This window comes from Crotalus tigris, unplaced genomic scaffold (assembly GCF_016545835.1).
Source record: "Crotalus tigris isolate CLP2741 ecotype Arizona unplaced genomic scaffold, ASM1654583v1 scf7180000018323.1251302, whole genome shotgun sequence".
In the NCBI taxonomy this organism is placed as follows: Eukaryota; Metazoa; Chordata; class Lepidosauria; order Squamata; family Viperidae; genus Crotalus; species Crotalus tigris.
In genome coordinates, this window is record NW_024096943.1 from 1,074,213 (window position 1) to 1,098,348 (window position 24,136).

The 24,136-nt window shown below is 39.7% G+C and overlaps 2 protein-coding genes and 1 pseudogene across 4 annotated transcripts; 2 read left to right on the forward strand and 1 right to left on the reverse strand.

Annotated features, from left to right (window-relative positions):
* The first annotated feature begins 1,229 nt into the window (after positions 1-1,229).
* Positions 1,230-7,269, forward strand: LOC120311185 (oxidoreductase HTATIP2-like). Its single transcript, XM_039350391.1, has 6 exons — positions 1,230-1,433; positions 2,805-2,979; positions 4,410-4,517; positions 5,300-5,437; positions 5,591-5,652; positions 6,790-7,269. Exons 2-6 carry the CDS (start codon positions 2,806-2,808, stop codon positions 7,004-7,006), a joined length of 699 nt encoding a protein of 232 aa, XP_039206325.1. The 5' UTR covers positions 1,230-1,433; position 2,805; the 3' UTR covers positions 7,007-7,269.
* Positions 7,182-14,823, reverse strand: LOC120311184 (olfactory receptor 1052-like). 3 transcript variants are annotated; one of them, XM_039350389.1, is made up of 4 exons: positions 14,299-14,823; positions 13,245-13,446; positions 12,966-13,001; positions 7,182-8,674 (listed from the first exon to the last, which is right to left on the reverse strand). In XM_039350389.1, the coding sequence occupies exons 3-4, from the start codon at positions 12,971-12,973 to the stop codon at positions 7,702-7,704; spliced, it is 981 nt and encodes a 326-aa protein (XP_039206323.1). In that variant the 5' UTR covers positions 12,974-13,001; positions 13,245-13,446; positions 14,299-14,823; the 3' UTR covers positions 7,182-7,701. The 3 variants fall into 3 exon arrangements, with proteins under 3 accessions (XP_039206323.1, XP_039206322.1, XP_039206321.1); XM_039350388.1 differs by having other exon boundaries at positions 13,245-13,490; XM_039350387.1 differs by lacking the exon at positions 13,245-13,446.
* A 7,758-nt stretch (positions 14,824-22,581) lies between these two features.
* LOC120311158 lies at positions 22,582-24,113 on the forward strand (annotated as a pseudogene).
* Positions 24,114-24,136: the final 23 nt, after the last annotated feature.

Genomic DNA, 24,136 nt, shown 5'->3' on the forward strand with positions numbered 1-24,136 from the left:
TTTTGAATGGCAAATCTGTGTGAAGGCATCTCCCTGCTAAGTTTGATCCATAAGGCTCAGAGAAGTCTTAAAGCGCAGGAAAACTCTTTCCAGAGAGCAAAACCTTCTCAGCTCCCCCCAACCTTTGCTCTCCAGCTGTCATCTGATCTGAGAAGCCAAGTTTGTTTTTCTTTGCCTTTTCTCGACTCGCACCAAGCAGTCGCAAAATCCTGGTCCTCGAAGGAAAGGAAGCCCAACTCGTTCGCCTCCCCCAAACAGCTTGTCTTCCCAACAGAAACATTCAAAGGGGTGTCTGCTTACACTGCACGCCCCTACCCTGAAACTAGTTAACTCTGGAAAGTTTTTCCAAAGAGCAAATCTCAAAGAGTCTTCTTCTGTAGTCGGTAGAAGAAGCCGAACTGGTTTTGCAAATTCGAGCTACAACTTTTTCATCACAGCCCGAGAGAGGAGTAGCCGCCTTTTTGCGAAGCAAGCTTGCTGCGGCACATTCACTTCTCTCTCCTGCCTTACCAAGTTGGAGCTTTTTCTTTTTTTCCCCCTTTGGAGGCACGGATTTCCCCCTCCCAGTAAGATGCACGCGTTAGCAGATAAGTCCAACCACTTCCTCCACTCTAAACTTCTTTTCACCACATAGATGGCAATTCATCCCCCCCTTTTATATTGACCCAAATGCATTCAATACAGTTTTCATCATTGTTGTGCTCTATTTCTGTAGAGATGTGGTTATTTCTTATATAGAGAGCAATTCCACCTCCTCTTCTATTTGATCTGTTTCTTTTAAATCCCTCAATTTAGGTTGAACAAACAGAGGAATCAAACTGGACTCTTCCAATTTGGAAACATCTATTATGTCTCCTTTTACTTCTGTTACAAAAATGATAATGCTTATAATTTCTATCCATTTAAAAAATAGGTTAAAATGCTAAGAAAAAGAAATTAAAGAAACTCTTCAGAACTTCTAATGGCCAAATAGTACAATATGAGAGGAAAATAGTAGCTTTAACATACAAATTAAATTTCATTATAATTCTGAGCATTTCATTTTGTTCTTTGTCCTAGAGCGCCTTTTCATGGCTAGAAAAAAAAATCAACAGTAAAAAATATGATAAATTAACAGTGTATGTCTGATCACAGCAAATGTAATCTTTTCAAGTAATTTAATTAACTTCAATTAACGTGTCTCAACCACGCCTCCAGGTGGGAATCCCTTTCAGCGAGCGGCAGCACGGTTCTGCGCATGCGTCCCCTCGCGGGCAGTGGCACACGGGAGTTCGCACCCTGTTCTCTCTCTTGCTCTGTCAGGGCTTCTCTCCGAGACTTCGTGGCAGTTGAGCGATCGGTGCTTCCTCCGCTGGGACAGCAGCCGAAGCCCCCCCCAGTGAGTGGCCAATCCAGACGCCTGAAATGCAACTGGAACCTGGCACGTAAACCAGGTGCGGTATTTCTGAATGTAAAGATGGTTGCAGCAGGGTTTCTCTCTCTCTCTCTGTAATTAGCCTAGTAGGAGCTTCTCCAGAGAAGTCCCGGGAGGAAAAAGTTGCTGGATGTTTTGCCAGAAGAATGAGAAGGACCCCGGGAAGAAAAAGCAAGGAGAAGGCGGGAAGGGGCTGTTTGCCCTGGTGCGAAAGCGATGTTTCCCCGTGGGCCGTTTCTCGGGGGGAAAGAAACCGCGTTCTCAAAGAAAGACAGCGAGGCTAATTATTTCTTAAAGAAAAAATAGCTGCTTGTTTTCCTTTACCAATCTGCCCCGCCCTGATAGCCGGGAGCGATTGCTACATAAGTTGTCGAACAACACTTTCCAGCAGCTGCAAGTCGGTGGTGAAAGATTCTGGGATATGTAGTTCAACAAGATCTGGAAATCTGTTGGTTCTTGGGGCGCTCTTAAATTAAAAAAAAAAAAAAAGGCATAGTACGATACCGTACACGTCTCAGAAAGAAGGAAAATGCCCATTTTTCACTTATGGGAAGGTAAAATGTAGTAATTTTCTTCCAAATACAGAATCTTTTAGCTATATATTGGTTAAGGCTATTCTTCTAATCTTAATATAACAGCCTACCCCAGTACAGGTAATTCTACTCTAGACTTACAATAGTTCATTTAGTGACTGTTAAGTTACAACGGCATTGAAAAAAGTGACTTATGACCATTTTTCACACTTATGCCTGTTGCAGCATCCCCCTGGTCTTGTGATTAAAATTCAGATGCTTGGCAACTGACTCATATTTATGACGGTTGCAGTGTCCCGGGGTCATGTGATCACCTTTTGCAACCTTCTGACAAGCAAAGTCAATGAGGAAGTCAGATTCACTTAACAACTGCAATGATTCACTTAACTGTGGCAAAAAAGTCGTAAAATGGGGCAAAACTCACTTAGCAACATAAATTTTTGGCTCAATTGTGGTTGTAAGTCAAGGACTATCTATATACCGGTAGCTATAATATTGCCTAGTTCACTGACAGCATAATCTCATTCTTAATTTCTGGTCATAGATCTTGCATGTGGCATGCCATGATCATATGATGGCCTGGCAGTAATTTTAAAAGTTGTTTTTGTTTTTGGTGTAAGTTTTGCTTTGATTTGTTTTGGAGAAATTAAACACTACCTGTTCCAACATGTTGTGTTTCCATTTTCATTATCAGTTTTCAAATAATTGATTTCTTGTGAAGTTGAAGTTGCAATCCTGTATAGTTTTTTTTGGGAAAGAAATTGTCACTGAATCTCTTGGGACTAAACATCTGCATTACGTAGAGAACTGAATTGTAAATGCCATTAAAAAAAATTACTGCTGTTTTTTGCCAATAGTATGGCGGTTCCCAGTTCAGAAGAACAGAAGAAACAAAACTGTTTCATCTTGGGTGCGTCTGGAGAAACTGGGAAAGTATTGCTACTTGAAATCTTAAAGCAGCAAAAATTCTCTCGTGTGACCCTCATTGGCCGCCGAAAGCTAAATTTAGAAGGGACTCTTTACAGTAATGTGGTATGAAACAAAACATTCTTTTAAATTTTATGTTTTTGTCCACCTTCTCATTCCCTTTAGAACTGGACAGAGATTTAAAGCTGGGTCTCTCTGGACCTAATTTGCATTCTAAATGCTAGCCACGTGGATTTTTGCTATATATTATTATAGTCATCCTCAACCTAGTGCTCAGAAAAAATAGTGTAAATCTATGCTACCTGAAAATCCAGCCTTATCTCTCAACATTTCTTGACAGTAATGTTGATGAAATATATTTATAGTCATTAATAATATATTACATATCTTTTATTTTATTCTTCTCTGTTCTATACCAACAGAACACCTTACAAATTTATCAAAAACATTAAGTAATTGAAAATATTATTGAATACTCTATCCAAAATATATGACAATAAAGCAATTTTAAATACCTACTGTATAAATAATTATTCGTTTACTAACGCTAATGGTTAAAGGAATTTGGAAATCTAATTATGTAGGACATAATATACTACATAAACAATGTAAAGAATATGGTGCCATAAAGAAAACTGCCATATAAAAAAGAACTGGATGAACCAAATTGTCTTCAGTCTTTTATGTACTAGATTATAATATCCATTACAGTTGCTGGTATTTCAAAATACTGGAGCCTCTTTTTATATGGTGTAGCTCTTAAGTTAGCTTACTGGCACGCTTGATTCAGACATTTCTATGCTCCTTTCAATTAAATCTTAAATGGTTTACATAATTGTTTACATATAGATATAAAAAAATAACAGAATAACAAAGTTGGAAGGGCCTCTAGAGATCTTCTAGACCAACCCCCTGCTCAAGCAGTAAACCCTCTACCACTTCAGACAAATGGTTATCCAATCTCTCCTTAAAAACCACCAGTGTTGGAGCACCCACAACTTCTGGAAGCAAGTCGTTCCACTGATTAATTGTTCTAACTGTCAGGAAATGTCTTCTTAGTTCTAGGTTGCTTCTCTTTTTGATTTGTTTCCAACTTATCTCAGGTACATGAATCTATTCAATTCTTCCGTTCATAAATGCTCCCAAGAATAACCATAACTTAAGTAGCTTCTTAAACATCAGCAGTGAGGGTGCTTTTCTTATTTCAGAGTGTAGCTTATTCCCCAAGAAGGGAGCCTAGTAGAAAACATTTGCTTCTATGCTCCCCCTTATCACACCATACCTGGAAGGAAACTTCAGCATCCCTTCTCTGCCTTGTCCAGGTTGTGCATTTTAATATGTATATTTTATTGATTGTTTGATAATTTCATCTTGGCTTCTCAACATGACTTAAGATTTCGTCATTAGTTAGGAGATGTTCTGTCTTCATTTGTTTTGGGAAGCAGAGAGACACATATATTTAATTTTCTTCATTGGAGTTTCCAGTTCTTTCTTTCACGTCTGTTTTTTTGGGTGTCTGTCCTGCCTGTTTCCAGGTCCAAGAAGTTGTTGACTTTGAGAAGCTAGATGAATCTGCTGCTGCCTTCCAAGGACATGACGTAGGATTCTGCTGCTTGGGGACAAGCAGAGCCAAAGCTGGAGCGGTGAGGAGAAAAATAGGTCAATACCTGGGTCTGGGCAGAATTGAGAAAGGTGGAAGATTGAAAGGAAGTTAAGAGGTATAAAATACACCTTAGAGTGGAATTTGCTGGCAGGTGGGATTTCATGGATTGTTTCAGTCTTTCCCAACTTGGCATCCTCCTGTTATTATTGGACTACAAATCTAGTGGCTCTGGGTACTGATGGTAATTGCACTTTCCATATACTTAGAGGAACCAAACTGGAAAATGTGAGTTCCTTGGGATCTGAGAGACAGAAAATTGAAGTGGCTGCTTGGCATTTTAAGGGAATGAGTTGGCCTGATGAGGAACAGGTGTGAAGACTTTAGAACAGGGGTGTCAAATTGCTGGCATGCGTGCCGGATGCCTCATGGTACCAGCAATGGCAAAACCGTCCTGATATGTTGCGCCAATGGTTGTACTTAATTGGAGCGCATGAGAAGGGTGGAGGAAGATCCCAACAGATCAAAAAATAAATTTGATCTCAGTTCATTTGCATTTACATTTAATTAAGCATAATTATACATAATGCTATTCTCTGATCGGTATGTATTTAATTTTTTCTTTCCACATTAAAATTAATAGCAATTTTTGAGGTGCCTGATTGTCATAAACATAGTTTTGGAGATGAAACAGCCCTGAAGTCCCAGGTTAGATAACTCTTGATATGTCATCTCTTGATATGTCAGATAGGCTCTAACTCATTCCAGGTCATTGGAAAGGGGAGACTTTTTCAAATAAGTAAATACTTCTTTCTCTAAATGCAGGATGGATTTGTGCGTGTTGACCGTGATTATGTTGAACATGCAGCAAAGCTAGCCAAAGCCGGTGGCTGCCACCACTTTATCCTAGAGTCAAGCAAAGGTGCAGATAGCTCCAGCAGATTCCTCTATCTAAAGACCAAGGTATGTCTGATGGGCTGCAAAATGAGATAAGCAGTGGGTGAGAGAACCAACTGGTTTCAGAGTTCTCTCCTGGTTGGGTTCCCAGGTTCTGTTTAATTTTAACAGGAGAGAGAGTTCAACCAATGGAGGCTATCTTATTCCTTTCCTCTTTAGGGTGAAGTAGAAAACAGGATTAAGGCACTTGGATTTGACAGAGTCTCCATATTTAGACCGGCGTAAGTATATTGTACATATGAATCTGATGGACGAACAAGGATGCTCGTTCCATCACATAGGAAGTTGTATTAGTCGTGAGTGTTGCTGATTAGTTAAGATTTGAAGTTTCTCATTGTAACAAAATTAGTTATTCAACTGCTTGTTTAGCTGTTGCTTAAAAAAATTAATAACCTTACCTCTTGTAGGCTAGTAAAATCAAGAGTACACCAAATAAGCAGTGTAGATGTAGAAAGGTTTCGTTGCAATGTATCCAATTTTAAAATGTTGCTTTGATTTCCAAGAATGGAAGTACGAGTATACTTCCATTCACACACGGTTAGGAAAATTGGTCAAAACTAATACTAGTGATGATTTTGAGTAAATTTGAGAACCTAAACCACAGGTATCATTTATGCCGAGACACATTTAAGAGTTTATTTTGTATGTAATTGGGGATGCAGTCTGAGTCACACAATCTATGAAGCAGATTAACATACAAATGAGTAAGTTATTTATTTTGTTTTTCATTGATGAGCAGAAATGTAAGCCCTGGCCTTCCCAAGGCAAACCCAAAGTTCACACTGCAGGTCACAGAGAACCATTTTGCTTCACCTGTGGCTGTTCAATGTATTATTTGAACCATACAGATTCATAGCAGGAATTACCAACAGCCTCTCCCAGAGCCATTGCTTTCTCAGCCGAACTATATATGCAGCTGCCATGGTGCGGCTGTCCTTTCCTAGCTTGGGCAAATACCTTTGCCCTACTGGAAACACAATTTAGTATTATCTTTTTCTTTTTAAGGATTTTTCTATAGTTGGTCAGTTTTGGCATCCCCAGCAATAGATATTGCCTTGTCAAGAAGTTTGATTTCTTCACCATCTCTCTGGTCTTTTTTATTTTTTTATTATTTATTATTTTATCAAGCATTGTATCAATAACCAAACAATAACTCATTATAATGAAGCGTTCATGTATTAAAACCCACTGTTCCTATCTCATCCTTCCATGGCTTGTTTTTCAGTGATCTTGCTACACACTTCTTTGTTACGAATAAGAAAATATTATCTTTTTGTTGCTGCTTTGTTGAGAGCAATAAAAGCCAGGTAACATATAACTGAGATGAAAGAAGTTCCTTTTCTGCCCCTCTTCCCTAGGCTGCTGCTATGCGATCGCCAGGAATCTCGGCCCGGTGAATGGATGGCCAGGAAAGCCCTAGGAGTGGTAGCCCATTTCTTTCCCACATATATGTCTATCCCTGTCACAACAGTGGCCCGAGCAATGGTCAATATTGCAGTGACGCCAGCAAAAGATGGGCAGAAAGTGGAGGTGCTGGAAAATGCAGCCATCCATGCCCTTGGTCAGCCAAAGTAATCAACAGAGAAGAAGGGATGTTTCTTGAATAGCTTTATAATGAAGGGGTTTCATTGATTGCCCAAAGCCCAGCTTTACTTGCAGTTTTTTTTATACTGCAGAGGGTCTTTGAATAATAGCGTTTGAATTGCATTTGATAGGATTGTTGCATCAGGAGAATGTGATCCTAAATAACTAAAAAAAAAAAAAGCCTTAATGTCATTGGTGCTCTTTCAAAAGCTTTAAATGCAAATCCTGCCTCTTAATAAAATTAATTAATTAGCTACGGAATTATGTATGGTCTGTTGATTAAATACTAACTTGCTAAGGGTGCAACTTAAAAATGAATGGTGGATGGAATGAAGAGATGAATGTATAAACTTTATTATGGTCAAAATCCAGGAATATCAAGCAGAATGCAAAAACATTTATACAGTAGCTATATAGAGACTCCTTGTAACAAAATGTTATGAAGAGCTCATGCGTTCTGCTCCAGCAACCAGGCCATTAAGCAAAATGGTCATTAAGACTTTCAGAAATAAGAAGTCTAATTCTTAGCCATTTGCATATGGACTATAGGGACCCTGAATAAACAAAGATAAAGGGGAGACGCAATCCACTAACTGGTTCATGAGACTTCTCACACCACCAGCCTATGCTTGAGACTGTCATAAGGCAAACCTATGTCTGAAGTTCAATCATTTCCATCTTCCAACCTACCTCATGGCCAGGATCTTCCTGCTCAACAGATGTTTCATAGCCTCTTTCACATCTTTGTTCCTCAGACTGTAGATGACTGGATTCAGAAGAGGTATCACCAGAGTATAAAACAGAGAGACCACCTTGCCTTGATCTTGTGATCCATCCTTGTTCCTTGGCTGAGCATATACGAAAATGGCAGTGCCATAGAAGAGGCTCAGAGTGATCAGGTGGGAAGAGCAGGTGGAGAGGGCCTTTTGTCGTCCTTGAGTAGAGTGGCTCCAGAGGACATTCCACAAAACCCGGAGATAAGAGACAGAGATAGTAGTGATGGTTACTATGGCAATGACAGTTGTGGAAACAGAAAGGATTACTTCAGAAAGCTGAGTGTCAGAGCAAGAGAGCTTCAAGACAGCAGGGATATCACAGAAGAAGTGGTTGATATGGCTTGGCCCACAATAGGACAACCGGAAAGCTCCACTAGTCTGAATGATGGAACCCACTAAACCACAACTGTAAGCCCCCAGCACAAGGCAAATGCAATTCTTGTGGGTCATGAGTAAGGTGTAGGTCAAAGGGTGGCAAACGGCCAGGAAACGATCATAGGCCATGGCTGCCAGGAGAAAACATTCTGTTGTCACCACAGTAGTAAAGCAAAACATCTGAACTGCACAAGATGGAAGGGAAATGGAAGCCTTGCCCTGTTGTAGCTGAGCCTCCAGTGCCTTGGGTGCAATGACCGAGGAATAGCAAAGATCCAAGAGAGAGAGGTTGCTGAGGAAGAAGTACATTGGAGTGTGCAGACGCTGTTCAATTCTGATCAAGGTGACCATCCACCCATTGCCTAGTACTGTGAGCACATACAGGAGAAGGAGCATGCTGGAGAGGAAAGGACTCAATTCAGGTTCCTCTGTAAAGCCCAGGAGGATGAATGTGGTCACAGTGCTTCTATTTTCACCTTCCGAGGAACTGTGGCTGGGCCTATGAGATCTTCAAACAAAACCATAGATATGGTACATCACAATAAATAGGCATAAGGTTAAAAGTAACTGCAAAACATAAAATATAAACAAAGATGTTTCCTTAAGAGAAAAGTGGAAGGAAAGCAGAAACGTTGGTAGATTAGATTATGTATGTATAAAATTGCTCATAGACACACACTCACGTACACAGAGATGCATACACAGAAAGCTAGAGGTAAGCAAACGTACACAGAGATGCATACACAGAAAGCTAGAGGTAAGCAAACGACACCATCAGTGCAACCCCTAATCTGCCTCCAACAGGGGTTCCCGATTCCCGAGCTGTGGACTGGTTTCTGGCCCATTAGGAACCAGGCCATGCCAGCGAGTGAAGCTTCACCTGTGCATGTGCAGAATTTAGGCAGTGTTTGAAACCATGACCTCCCTAATCCGTGGAATTTTTTTTTCCAGTGATCTGGTCCCCAGTGCCTTAAATGTAGAGGGCTGCTGGTCAATAAGTAGTTCTCAATTTATGATCACAATTGGGCCTGGAATATCCATCACTAAGCGATTCATTGTAAAGTCTGACATCACATGACTATGTTGTTTAGCAACATCAGTCCTGGCAATCCCAGTGGCCATTGTAACTCTAGATGAACAGGTTGTTCAGCAGGAAGCAGGAAGTTGAGGGACTCCCAAAGAAGCGTAGGAGACCATAGGGGGATGGCAAAGTCCTGGGAGGCTCAGCGCAGGCTGCACATGGGTTGCGGCTGCTACAGTGCGGCACAAGCTTAGGGAATCTGGGGAGAGAGAGTGTGAGGTGCATGCAGGCATGTATACGAGTGCAGGAAGGTCATTGAAAGGCACTACAGCTCAGGAGCTTCCTGGGGTATTGCAGCTCTGAAGCTCCAAGAAGCCTCGGAGTCACTATGCAGCTCTAAGCTGCAGCCATCCCTGTATGCCTCACCCCTGTCCAGCAACTCAACCCAAAGCTGCTGTGCCCTGGGAAGCACCAGCAGCATGGCACAAAGCTGTGGCTCTGGGTCTACAAGAAGCTCGCAAGCTGCAGCACAGTGTAAAGCCCAGCCCCAGCAGCACAGGACAAAGGGGCTTCTTGGCATTCTGTGGCATTGTGGGTCTGCAAGAAACCCCTGGGCTACAGCATAGTGCAGTGCAAAGACTAGCCCCAGCTCAGCAGCATAAAGCAAAGGGATTTAATAAAGATATAAATCTGCCTATTAGAATGGCATATCAATTTGGAGGTTTAAATCAATACTAAAATAAATAAAATGTTAAACCTACAGTAATTAACTGTAATAAAGATGATTCAAACTGTAAGGTACAGACTGTAATTTTAAAAATTGCAATAATTTCTGCCTAGTCAAGAAAACGGGGAATTTAACAGATCATAATGTAATGAAATATTTTAATTTAATGTTAGGAAAGCCACAAGCCTGGGTTACAATACAACCCATTTATAAGATTTTGATCCAAAACTGATTTCCAAATTATTCTATGTCAGATTTGTTTTTCAGATATGAAATTAGTTTTGACATTAGCGCATGCTTCTCTAATTTAATGAATCATTCTTCTGCAGAAAGGATTGTTCATAATTTCCAGTAAGAAGCATAAAGAATCCTAGCAGTTGTTACCATGTAAACATTTTGTTTTGTATTCCCTGTAGGAATATTAGTATTAATAATAATTTCATTAAAAATTAGCAAGCTGAGTTTTGTCCAAACCAGTCCCTTAGATTTTTCATGGCTTCAAAATCTAAGGGATTGGTTTGGACAAAACTCAGCAGCACTTTTTTGTGCGGCTGCTGATGAAAACAGGATCGCCAACATGATCACCAACGTTCAATAACGGATATGGCACAAGAAGAAGAAGCTGAGAAAAGAAAGCTATCTTTAAAGTTTGTTTCATTCTCTGACAAATCATTTTTCAAAATCACTGGGTTTTACAACACTACTAACTGATAGGAAAAAGTGATCCAACATGATTGTTACATTTCCAAATAGTGCAATGAATTGTCTATTTCCACAATCAACACTGGAGTAATAGATAGAACCTCTTATACCAATTTTCTCTATGCGCAGTATTATAAGGGACAGAAGGAATAACCTTGAGAGACAACAGTCAGATAAAAGAAACTTGAGTCCAGAGCAGAACTATAACCTAACAAAACCTTTCCAACAAGATCCTCCCTGCCTCTCACAAAGACAACAGGACGGAGGGGGAAAGCACATTTCAGACTTGCAAAGACTCTGTTATTATAACATTATAATAAAAATAATATTACCCTGTGTTGTTTTCGTTTCCTAATCTGGTCTACTATGAATGGCTGACAAATATTGGCTGCAAATCTGACTGTTTTCTTCCATTAATATTCCCATTGTTGCATATCAATTATTCTATTTAAACTATACATTCAGTTTAAATCATATGTCTTTCTGATCTGTTCTTTACCAGCAACTCATCCATTTAAGTGTAAAGTGTAAAGTGTACAAACTTTGCCATTACTTTTATAATATAATAGTCGTCATTCTGTTTTAAGCATCATTTTCATTTTCCATTATAAACATTGCTAAATTTTGCCATTGTGGCTTTGGAGAGGCTTTGGGGCTCCATCCTGCTCCAAGTTAGACTCCAGATCTGTGGCTGCTTTTACAAACTCTGTTTCCAGATCCCAGGAGGAAAAAATATACTAAGCTAAGCTTGCATCTTTAATAATATTTTCCAAGTGATATTACTGTATAATAAATACAATAAACAATAAATAAGTAAACATTCAGCTCCATCCAGTTGCCCCAACTACCTTGAAATAAGGGATTACTCAGTCATAAAAAAAGGAGTCACTGTATAATAAATATGCCAAGTTAATTATGCATTTAGGTGAAAAAATAACACCTAAAAGCTGTTTATCAAGTGTTTTATTTTATTTGTATGTGTAACTAATGATTAGGTATAGTTTATTTATTTATAAAACATACTTGTTGCCCATTTTGTATCCATAGACTCTGCCCAGCTTACAACAGTGAGAAGGGCTAGGAAACTAATAGATTTCATTTTAAGCTGGTATTTTGTAACCTACACATTGTTTATCTGGAAGGCTGCCAAGGGGTAAACAGATGACAAGAGTAATGCAACAGTGCACAAACTCAGAAGCTTCCACCCATGCTGAGCCCTCTGTTTTTGACTGCCCCAAAAGGACAAATGAACAGGTAGCAGCATGGGAGAAGCCCTGCTATATTTGGGTCAGATTGGAAAGAGGTTTGATTATTTTAGGAAATGAATTATATACATTTGCTAACTTTTAGTAGACATTATCAGTATTTTAAAATACTAGAAAGGAAAGCAGCTTCTGAATGTAGGCTCCTGCTCCCTGCTTCCATGCCTGTTTCACTTTGATTTCAGCTTCACTCCAACTTTGGCTCCAGATTTTGAGCCGGCTTCAGAGCTCAATCATTCCTTCTTTCCATTCCTTCTGTTGGGAGGTTTTTTTTGGAATATTTTCTTAAATCTAGTTATCACCCCTTTCTACCTCCTGATTTCATTCCAGTGAAAGGTAAAAAGGAGAGAATCAGAGATGATTTGGGTTAAAAATTGTGCAACATACTGAATAAATGCCATATAATTACTTTTCTACTCTACTGATTTCTTGAAACTATTAATCACAGTTTTTAGAATTCATTTTAAATGATTGGCAGTGGCAACTCACACAAACCCACTGAGTAGGAAGAGGATCTGTGATGGATTATTTCAAATCAGAAGTCCTACAAGACTTGCACCAACTTGTAAGGTGGAGGGCAGGTTTAATTCAATAAATTTAAATTTAACAAAAGTATATTTCTGGATCTGATTCCAACAAGAAGAAAAATTAACTATTCCAGCTTCAGAGTTGATATGACTTCTCCCCTATGTGGGGGATCACATTCAAAATTTAATGAGGGTTTAGTTCTAGCAGGTTGAAACCTGCTCAATTATTTATATGTTCCTAGCATATCTTGTTTTTACTTTGAATTAATCAGATCAGTAGCAAGGCTGTGAGAGGAATGGAGCTTTTTGATCACTGTAAAGGAGAAAACTTTTTACAGAAAATCTGACTGGATCCTGTATTCTCCCAGAGACTATAGGATTGCATTCTTAATTGCCTTTATTTGATTGCATTAAAATCATGAATATCAAGACTGGCTTTTTCAAAAGCAAACTGGAAAGATTTAACAGTTTAAAAATCATTTTTAAATTTTAATAATGCATAACACAAAACAAAACATTCCAGCTAAGCTCTGTAAGATAAAGTTGCTTTAGTGACTCACCTGTCCATGATTTCTCATTGAACGTTTATCAGCAAGCTGCAAAAGAAGAATCATCAGATCACTTGATGGCAAGGAACAAAAGGGGCAATGGAGGAGAAGAGATGATGCTAATTTGGGAAAGATAGAATGTTCCGCCAGCTAGCACTGGCATATTGGAGGTTTTCACATACATTAAAAAAATAAATACAAAAATAGTGTGCACATTCTTGAGTTTCCATTGAGGATGGTTTGTTTTATTTCCCAAATAATATTTAAATATTTAAATTTCAAACATTTTACCTCAGAATAAGACTTTTTAAATGTTGGGTCCTGAAATCCTTCAGCAGTAAAAAGTGTCCAGATTAAATAACTCTGAAAGACCTTCTCCTTAATCATAGCATTGGCGATAGAGAGAAGTAAAGATGCTCAGGATATAACCTTCTCTCATTCTAGTCATAAATCATTTCAGTTGAATGTGGTAAAAGATGCAGCTGGATAATGGCTGGAAGATACAAGTTTTAGCCTTGGCTCTATGGGAGAGGATGCCTTTTATTTTAGAGGTGAAAGAAATAGATGTTATTTTCAGTCCTTCAAATTTTTGACAGTAGCTTCTGGGAACTAGTCTAATGCAATTACTAGCTGTGCAACAATTCATTCATTCATTTATTCATTTTTTGTTTGTTTGTTCATTCACTCAATTTCTACTAAAATATTGTAAAACAATAAAACATCCAAATTAACTCAATAATGCATTAAGCTAGATAATATTTCAATCATCTGCTTGTTAGGTTGTTTGCATACTGTGAAAATTAGACCATCCATATGAAGACTTGGAATAAGGCAATCCTTGCTTCACCTATAATTGGTTTTCAGGCAGTATTCATAAAATCATGAATTGGAAGGATCCAGTGCACTGCTCAGTGTAGGAATCCAAATTAAAACGTCTCATAAAGATGGCTGTGTAATTTCTTCTTGAACACATCCAATGAAGATGGTTTACCATCTCTCTAAATGGTCATGGCTAACTGCTTCCATTGTTGATTTGTTCTTAATGTTAGGAAGTTTTTCAAACAAAATTTCCTTTTCTATAATAAAGACAAGTATTCCATGTCTGGTATTTTGGAATGATATGTGAATAGCGATAGGCATTTGTATGACATTTTTTCAGGTACATAAAGAGTGCTCTCCTACTGTTCTTCTATCCCATGTTAACATTCCCACATATATAAGAGAGAGCATGAAAGAGAGTTTAGTATAATAATGTGACCATGGAAATGGTGAACAAATATTTAAGAAAAACCACAGTGTCAACATACACTGGCTCTTAAAGCAATGCCCTCTGTGGGAGACTTACCTTCAATATAAATTAGCTACCAATGAAAAACAAATCAGCAACAAATGCATTTGAGAGAGTTTAGTTCTGAACTTTAACTTCTCTGGTCTTTTATGAGAGCTGTGCCAGATATACAAATCTGTGATGTATAACCTGGCCTGAAAGTTCCATTAATTGTGATGCATCTGTGAGCTTTTATTTATGATCTCACAGGAACTGGGGGAAGTATAACTTGGCCTGAAAACTCCATTAACTGTGTTTCATCTGTGAGTGTTTGTTTGTGATCCCATAGGAACTGGGGTGAGGAAGGATCAAGAGAACATTCCAGGAAAAATACCAGCTTTGATTAATTCATTACCTAAGAACAGCAGCAAATGACAATTACATCAAATTCACATATAGGGCAAATTCAGCTTCAGTCTGGCAAGATTGATGTCAGGCCCCAAATCAAGAATGGCAGATAGCAGTTCTTTAAAACTGAGTTCTTTACCTATAGACAAAATCTTGCCAGACTGAGCACTCTGCGATCTACATCTACAATATCTTCTGTGAGCTTTTAGGGAGGGGCTGTCTTGTACACATAGTCTTCTGGAAAACGAAAGGACTCTTACAAATTCCAGAGGGTTTTTTAGCAGAGAGATTTATTGCGCAGGTTCAGAAGCAATAGCAACTAGCAATTCTGAACCCCGAGGGTGGGTTCAGACTTCAGTTTTATACTTTCCTTTTCTCAGGAACAAAGGAATACACATTGAAATACACATTGTAATACATTAGGTCCGTTTCTCACGGGTATACAATGGAGAGTTTGCTACATATATTGTATCCAAGTGCAATGCGCATTAGGTTAGTCACATACTACTAACACAGCATTATTCCAGTAATTATGCAGACACATCATTATTCTAGTGATTGTTTATTATTCTACATTAATAGCATCTGGGCTGAGTTACCTCTTACTCCTCTGGAATGCACCTCCTCCCTCCCTGGGGACCCAACTCCTCACTACACTCCATCCCTTCATTAAACACTACACATGATCTATATCCTAGAAGATAACGTATAATGTTTCACAACCACCATGTTATATTCATTATGACTTGAATTTTGATAAGCCCTCGGGGAGGACCAGAAATAAGGAAAAAAGTTTTACCATTAACCATTTCCTTGCCCTTTTCTTTAATACACACCATAAAGTTGTTGCTTTTTCCTTGGCCATGACTTAAAGATAGCAAATGATCAACAGTAACATTAAAAAGTAAATTAAGGTCCTGTGAGCCCTGGAAAGTAACTACTGGGTCCCTGCTGACAGCAATGCCAGGAGCACATCACGACATTACTAGAACTTATTCTGTGCCACTATTCAACACTTTTAGGTCCCAGGATTCTTTGCCAGCTTAGCTCCCTCAAGCTTTGTGGGCTTTGGGTGATATATAGGTTGGAAATTCTTGGAATGGAAGACCAACTTACTTGAAATGTTCAACATTTGGAAAGACTAGTATAGTGGATTCTGTCACAACTCTCCAATAACCTTGTAAATATTAAAGCTTTGGTGAGAAGAATGAAGCAGAAATGAAAAGAAATCAAGTTCTAGGACACTATTTTAAACAGATTAAAGACCAAGATTTTGAACATTTATTTGGTCAAGATTAAAATAGATATCATATCTCTGGTTACTCTTAAAGAACTTTTGCTGACTGACTGAGATGCTGATGTTTTATGGATTTGTTTATAGAAACAAGAGTTTATTTGTGGTATTTAAGAGAAGATAATAAGTTTATTACCTTCTGTTAAACATCACAAATGAACTCTTCTTTCTATATCCCACCCCTTATCCATAAACAAATCCATAAACAAATGCATTTGTGGTATTGAAGAGAAGGTAATAAGTGATGGCTCAGCAGTTAAAGTTGCTGAGCTTTCAGATGAGAAAGCTGACAGCCTGGGTTCGAGACCCTAGCTCCATGCAATGGGGTAAGCTCCCATTATTTGCCCCAGCTCTTGCCCACCTAGCAGTTTGAAAGCATGCAAATACAAGTAGACTAATAGGTACCACTTTGGTAGGAAGGTAACAGCATTCTTTGCGCTTTTGGCATATAGCCATGCTGGCCACATGAGCATGGAAATTGTCTTCAGACAATGCTGGTTCTTTCAGCTAAGAAACAGATGAGCAGCATGCCCTAGAGTCGGACACAACTGGCACCGAAATATTTACCTTTCTAATAAGTTGCTAAAATTATTTATAGGGAGATGTCATATATACATATGCATATACATAAACATATACACTGTGTGTACAATTATTAGGCAAATATTTTGCCATATCATCATTTTCACGCATATTTTCCACTTCTAAGCTCTATAAACCTGAATGCTTAATGGATATAAGCATATCAGGTTATGTGTATTTGTGTAATGTGGGAGGTTGTGGCCTAAGGAGATCAACATCCTATATCAAGGTGTGCATAATTATTAGGCAGCTTCTTTTCCTTGGGAAAAAGGGGGCAAAAAAGAGATTTAACTGACTCTGAAAAGTGAAAATGTGTAAAAAAAGTCTTTCAGAGAGATGCAGCATTCTTGAATTTGCTAAGATATTGGGGCGCAATCACAGAACCATCAAACGTTTTGTTGCAAATAATCAACAGGGTTGCAAGAAACGTGTTGAGAAAAAAAGATGCACATTAAGTGCCAAAGATTCAAGAAGAATCAAATTATCCTCCAGTGCTGTCATATTCCCAAACTGCAACCTGCCTGGAGTGCCCAGAAGTACAAGATGTTCAGTGTTCAAAGACATGGCCAAAGCAAGGAAGGCTGAAACCCGACCACCACTGAACAAGACATATAAGTTGAAATGGCAAGACTGGGCCGAGAAATATCTGGAGACAGATTTTTCAAAGGTTTTATGTACTGATGAGATGAGAGTGACTCTTGATGGACCAGATGGATGGGTCCGTGGCTGGATCAGTAACGGTCACAGAGCTCCATTTTGACTCAGACCCCAGCAAGGTGGAGGTGGGATACTGGTATAGGCTGGTATTGTTAAAAATGAGCTAGTTGGACCTTTTTGGGTTGAAGATGGACTCCAAATCAACTCCCAAACCTACTCCCAGTTTTTAGAAGACACTTTCTTCAAGCAGTGTACAGGAAAAAGTCTGCATCTTTCAAGAAGACCATGGTTTTTATGCAGGATAATGCTCCATCGCATGCATCGAAGTACTTCACTGTGTGGCTAGCCAGTAAAGGACTCAAAGTTGAAAGAATAATGACATGGTCCCCTTCCTCACCTGACCTAAAACCTATTGAGAACTTGTGGGCCCTTTTTAAATGGAAAATTTACGGTGAAGGAAAACATTACACCTCTCTGAACAGTGTCTGGGATGCTGTGGTTGCCGCTGCACAAAATGATGATTGCCAATAGACCAAAAAACTGACAGACTCCATGAATGGAAGGCTTATGACTGTTATTAAAAAGAAGGGTGGCTATTTTGGTCACTGATTTTTTTTTTGAAATTTCAGAAATGTTTATTTGAACATTTTGAGTTGTTTGTTTATTATTCTCTCTTTAACAGATGCAAATAAATGTGTGAGATGGGCAAATTTTTGTTTTTCATTTAGCTGCATGATAATTCTGCACACTAGGAGTCGCTCAATAAATATTCTCCTGAGAAAGCCAAAACCTCACTTTCACTTTCTTAAATATTCAGGTTTGAGGTTCATTACCATTTTGGATTGAGCACTGTAGTTGTTCAGCAAGAAAATTAATCCTACAAAATACAACTTGCCTAATAATTGTGCCCACAGTATACATATTTTATTTACTATATTCTTTTTTTCTTCTCTATTTTTCTTCCCTTTTCCCTGTCTGGGCTTTCTGATTTTTATGTTTATTCTTTTCTAAGTGTTGTATTAATTTTATCTTTTTATTGTAATTTTTAATACAATTATTATGAAAAAAATAGTTACCCAACCATCTCCAGTCCAAAACACAGAGTAGAACATGCAACTTTCTTGTCTTCTCATTAAAAATAATAATTGTCTATCCAGAGAATTGATATAACAGAGCTTATTAGCAAGATGTTCCCTTACAAAAGCATACTATATGTGACTGCACCAAGGGCCTTATTAAAACTTTGAGAAAGTTTCTAACATAAGGTAGGATGTGGGGAAAGAAAACTTATTTATAAGTTCTCAGGGGAGACCACTTTGTTTTAAAGTAACCAGGCAGGTCCCATAGATACTAGAAAGATTGGTTTAATTTAATGAACCAGAAAAAGAGTTACATTCTGGGGGAAAACCCCCCCCCCTTTAATAAGAGCCTATGCTTGCACAGATGAAACTTTTTAAAATAAATAAAATTTCCGATTAGTATCCTAATTGGAAGCACTGACAGGATTTAGCTGTTTTCACTGATCCAGAGCTATAAAATGTCTAAACCAGGGCTTTTCAACCTTTTCACCCATTGTACCACTTTTAGGATATGGCAATATCCAAATACCATCAGTCGCCTAGCAAGATGTCAAAAACGTGATGACCCCCCCCCAAAAAAGGAAAAAAGTGATAAAGTACAGATAGTTCTCAACTTACAACAGCTCGCTTAGTGACTGTTCGAAGTTACAATGGCACTGAAAAAAGTGCCCCCCAAGCCACAGCTGAGTAAGATATCTGCCTGCCCACCCGGCAGCGCTCTTTCTCCTGTCTGAGGTTTCCATTGTTGTGAGCATTTCTGTTGAGGATTGGCAGCAGGGGGGGGGTGAGGGGGTGTTTGGTTTTTATTCCCCCTGTCTGCTGGGTGGTTGCAGCAGATTTTGGTTACTTCACATGATCCTGGGACACTGTGACCATCATAAATATGAATCAGTTGCCAAGCATCTGAATGTAAATCACAAGACCCTGGAGATGCTGCAACATTCCAGCTGATCGGCGCTTCTTCTGGGATCAGCAGAAGCACCAGGATCAGCGCCGAGTTCCAGCTGGAGCCTGTCACTGATCCTGGCGCTTCTGCTGAGCCCTGACAGCCCTGCAGCTCCAGCCACCTCTCGCTCAGACTTGTGCAGTGCTGCCATCGGTTCAGCTCATTCCCCTCCCCTGCTACCACTTTTCTAGGATGTTTGCGTACCACCTGCCAGGTGCCAATGTACCACAGGTGGTACTCGTACCACTGGTTGAAAAGCCCTGGTCTAAACCATTCAGGTAGTTAAGGTTTCTTTGAAGGATGTCTAATTCCAATGCTCTCTTGAAAGATGATAGAAATCAGTCTTTTTCATGGGAATCTTTTCTAGAATTTGGCCCTATCTTTAAACATAACAACAACAACAAAAACAACAACAATAATAATGTGTCCAAAAAGTCGTGGGAACATAGGGTGGAAAAAGTTGTTGAGAATGAGAGGGTGAAGATCTTGTGGGACTTTCGAATACAGACAGATCGCCATTTGGAACACAATACGCCGGATATCACAGTTGTAGAGAACTGAAGTGTACAGCTGATTGATATTGCTGTACCAGGAGATGACAGAGTCGAAGAAAAAGAACTGGAAAAAATTACAAAATATCCCGACCTGGCCATCGAAACTGCACGATTATGGATGAAACGTGTAACAGTGGTACCCATTGTCATCGGGGCACTGGGAACTATGTTCAAAAACTTTGCAAAATACATCAAAAAACTGCAGGTTCATGCAATAACTCCAGCAATGTTATAAAAAACTGCGCTACTCGGAACATATTATATTTTAAGAAGATACCTGGTTGACACCTAGGATGCTGGTAGCAACCTGTATCAACCATCAGTGCCAGCCAATTTGAATGTTCAGTTGACTGAGGTTCATGTTTAATGAATAAAAGATAATAATAATAAAGTTGGAAGGGACCTTGGAGGTCATCTAGTCCAACCCCTGATCAAGCAGGAAACCTTATACCATTTCAGACAAATGGCTGTCCAGTCTCTTCTTAAAAACTTCCAGTGTTGGAGCATTCACGGCTTCTGGAGGCAGGTTGTTCCACTGGTTAATTGTTCTAACTGTCAGGAAGTTTCTCCTTAGTTCTAGATTGCTTCTCTCCTTGATTAGTTTCCATCCATTGCTTCTTGTCCTGCCTTCAGGCGCTTTGGAGAATAGCTTGACTCCCACTTCTTTGTGGCAGCCCCTGAGATATTGGAACACTGCTATCATGTCCCTCCTCGTCCTTCTCTTCATTAAACTAGACACACCCAATTCCAGCAACCTTATATGTTTCAGCCTCCAGTCCCCTAATCATCTTTGTGTCTCTTCTCTGTACTCTTTCTAGAGTCTCAAAATCTTTTTTACATTATGGTGACCAAAACTGGATGCAGTATTCCAAGTGTGGCCTTACCAAGGCATTGTAAAGAAGTATTAATACTTCACATGATCTTGATTCTATCCCTCTGTTAATGCAGCCTAGCACTATGTTGGCTTTTTTGGCAGCTGCAGCACACTGCTGGCTCATATTTAAGTGATTGTCCACTAGGACTCCAAGATCCCTCTTACAGTAAATACTATTGAGCATGATACACCTATACTATACTTGTACACTTGGTTTTTCTTGTCTAAATGTAGAACCTTACTTTTTTCATTAAATTTCATTTTGTTAGATAGCGCCCAGTGTTCAAGTCTGTCCAGATCCTCTTGTTTTTTAAGCCTGTCTTCTGGAGTGTTGGCTATTCCTGCCAGCTTGGTGTCATCAGCAAATTTGATGAGTTCCCCATCTATCCCCTCGTCCAAATCGTTGATGAAGATGTTGAAGAGCTCTGGACCTAGAACAGAGCCCTGGGGCATCCCACTACACACTTCCCTCCATGTAGATGCAGTTCCATTGAGGACCACATGCTGAGTAGCTGAGTATGGCCAGTCAGCCAGCTACGAATCCATCTAGTGGTGATGCTGTCTAACCCACATCTTATCAAGTAGTAGGTTGTGATCTACTTTATTAAATGCCTTACTGAAGTAAATTATATCCACAGAATTCCTCTGGTCCACTAATTTTGTCAGTTGGTCAAAGAATGCAACAAGATTTCTCTGGCATGATTTGTTTTTGACAAACCCATGTTGGCTTTTAGTAATGACTTTGTTTGCTTCTAGGTGTTCGCTGATTCGTTGTTTGATTATCTTTTCCAGAAGCAAGCATTGGTGTCAAAACTGATTTCATATCTGAAAAACAGATCTGACATAAAACATAACTCAATTTGGAAATCAGTTTTGGATTAAAATCTTATAAATGGGTTGTATTGTAACCCAGGCTTGTGGCTTTCCTAACATAAAATTAAAATATTTCATTACATTATGATCTGTTAAATTCCTCCAGTTTTCCTGACTAGGCAGAAATTATTGCAATTTTTAAAATTACAGTCTGTACCTTACAGTTTGAATCATCTTTATTACAGTTAATTACTGTAGGTTTAACATTTTATTTATTTTAGTATTGATTTAAACCTCCAAATTGATATGCCATTCTAATAGGCAGATTTATATCTTTATTAAATCCCTTTGCTTTATGCTGCTGAGCTGGGGCTGGTCTTTGCACTGCACTATGCTGTAGCCCAGGGGTTTCTTGCAGACCCACAATGCCACAGAAGGCCAAGAAGCCCCTTTGTCCTGTGCTGCTGGGGCTGGGCTTTACACTGTGCTGCAGCTTGCGAGCTTCTTGTAGACCCAGAGCCACAGCTTTGTGCCATGCTGCTGGTGCTTCCCAGAGCACAGCAGCTTTGGGTTGAGTTGCTGGATGGGGGTGAGGCATACAGGGGTGGCTGCAGCTTAGTGCCGCATAGTGACTCAGAGGCTTCTTGGAACTTCAGAGCTGCAATACCCCAGGAAGCTCTTGAGCTGTAGTGCCTTTCAATGACCTTCCTGCACTCGTGTACATGCCTGCATGCACCTCACACTCTCTCTCCCCAGATTCCCTAAGCTTGTGCCGCACTGTAGCAGCCGCAACCCATGTGCAGCCTGCGCTGAGCCTCCCAGGACTTTGCCATCCCCCCTGTGGTACTCCTACGCTTCTTTAGGAGTCCCTCAACTTCCTGCTTCCTGTTGAACAACCTATTCATCTAGAGGTACAATGGCCACTGGGATTGCCAGGACTGATGTTGCTAAACAACATGGTCATGTGATATCAGACTTTACAATGAATCGCTTAGTGATGGATATTCCAGGCCCAATTGTGATCATAAATTGAGAACTACTTACTGACCAGCAGCCCTCTACCTTTTGGGGCACTGGGGACCAGTTCACTGGGAAAAAAAATTCCACGGATTGGGGAGGAGGTCATGGTTTCAAACACTGCCTAAATTCCGCACATGCATAGGTGAAGCTTCACTCGCTGGCATAGCCTGGTTTCTAATGGGCCAGACACCAGTCCACAGCTCGGGAATCGGGAACCCCTGTTGGAGGCAGATTAGGGGTTGCACCGATGGTGTTGTTTGCTTACCTCTAGCTTTCTGGCTTGTGTGTATGCATCTCTGTGTACATGAGTGTGTGTCTATGAGCAATTTTATACATACATAATCTAATCTACCAACGTTTCTGCTTTCCTTCCACTTTTCTCTTAAGGAAACATCTTTGTTTATATTTTATGTTTTGCAGTTACTTTTAACCTTATGCCTATTTATTGTGATGTACCATATCTATGGTTTTGTTTGAAGATCTCATAGGCCCAGCCACAGTTCCTCGGAAGGTGAAAATAGAAGCACTGTGACCACATTCATCCTCCTGGGCTTTACAGAGAAACCTGAATTGAGTCCTTTCCTCTCCAGCATGCTCCTTCTCCTGTATGTGCTCACAGTACTAGGCAATGGGTGGATGGTCACCTTGATCAGAATTGAACAGCGTCTGCACACTCCAATGTACTTCTTCCTCAGCAACCTCTCTCTCTTGGATCTTTGCTATTCCTCGGTCATTGCACCCAAGGCACTGGAAGCTCAGCTACAACAGGGCAAGGCTTCCATTTCCCTTCCATCTTGTGCAGCTCAGATGTTTTGCTTTACTACTGTGGTGACAACAGAACGTTTTCTCCTGGCAGCCATGGCCTATGATCGTTTCCTGGCCGTTTGCCACCCTTTGACCTACACCTTACTCATGACCCACAAGAATTGCATTTGCCTTGTGCTGGGGGCTTACAGTTGTGGTTTAGTGGGTTCCATCATTCAGACTAGTGGAGCTTTCCGGATGTCCTATTGTGGGCCAAGCCATATCAACCACTTCTTCTGTGATATCCCTGCTGTCTTGAAGCTCTCTTGCTCTGACACTCAGCTTTCTGAAGTAATCCTTTTTGTTTCCACAACTGTCGTTGCCATAGTAACCATCACTACCATCTCTGGGTTTTGTGGAATGTCCTCTGGAGCCACTCTACTCAAGGACGACAGCCTGAGGAACAAAGATGTGAAAGAGGCTATGAAACATCTGTTGAGCAGGAAGATCCTCACCATGAGGTAGTTTGGAACATGGAAATGGTTGAACAACAGACATATGTTTGCCTTATGACAGTCTCAAGCATAGGCTGGTGGTGTGAGAAGTCTCATGAACCAGTTAGTGGATTGTGTCTCCCCTTTATCTTTGTTTATTCAGGGTCCCTATAGTCCATATGCAAATGGCTAAGAATTAGACTTCTTATTTCTGAAAGTCTTAATGACCGTTTTGCTTAATGGCCTGGTTGTTGGACTAGAACGCAGTCACTAAATGAAGGGTTGATGTATTAGATAGGCACGTAGGCAACAAATAAGTCTCTGCAGCAGCATATAAGGCCTGAAATGAGATTAACAGGAGCTCTTCATAACATTTTGTTACAAGGAGTCTCTATATAGCTATATAAATGTTTTTCCATTCTGCTTGATATTCCTGGATTTTGACCATAAT

Bases quoted from the DNA above. Each gene is read 5' to 3' on its own strand.
- LOC120311185 (XM_039350391.1), top strand. From the start codon at position 2,806: ATGGCGGTTCCCAGTTCAGAAGAACAGAAGAAACAAAACTGTTTCATC. The intron at 4,518-5,299 runs GTGAGGAGAAAA...CTCTAAATGCAG, and splicing joins GCAGAGCCAAAGCTGGAGCG to GATGGATTTGTGCGTGTTGA. The intron at 5,653-6,789 runs GTAAGTATATTG...CCTCTTCCCTAG, and splicing joins GTCTCCATATTTAGACCGGC to GCTGCTGCTATGCGATCGCC.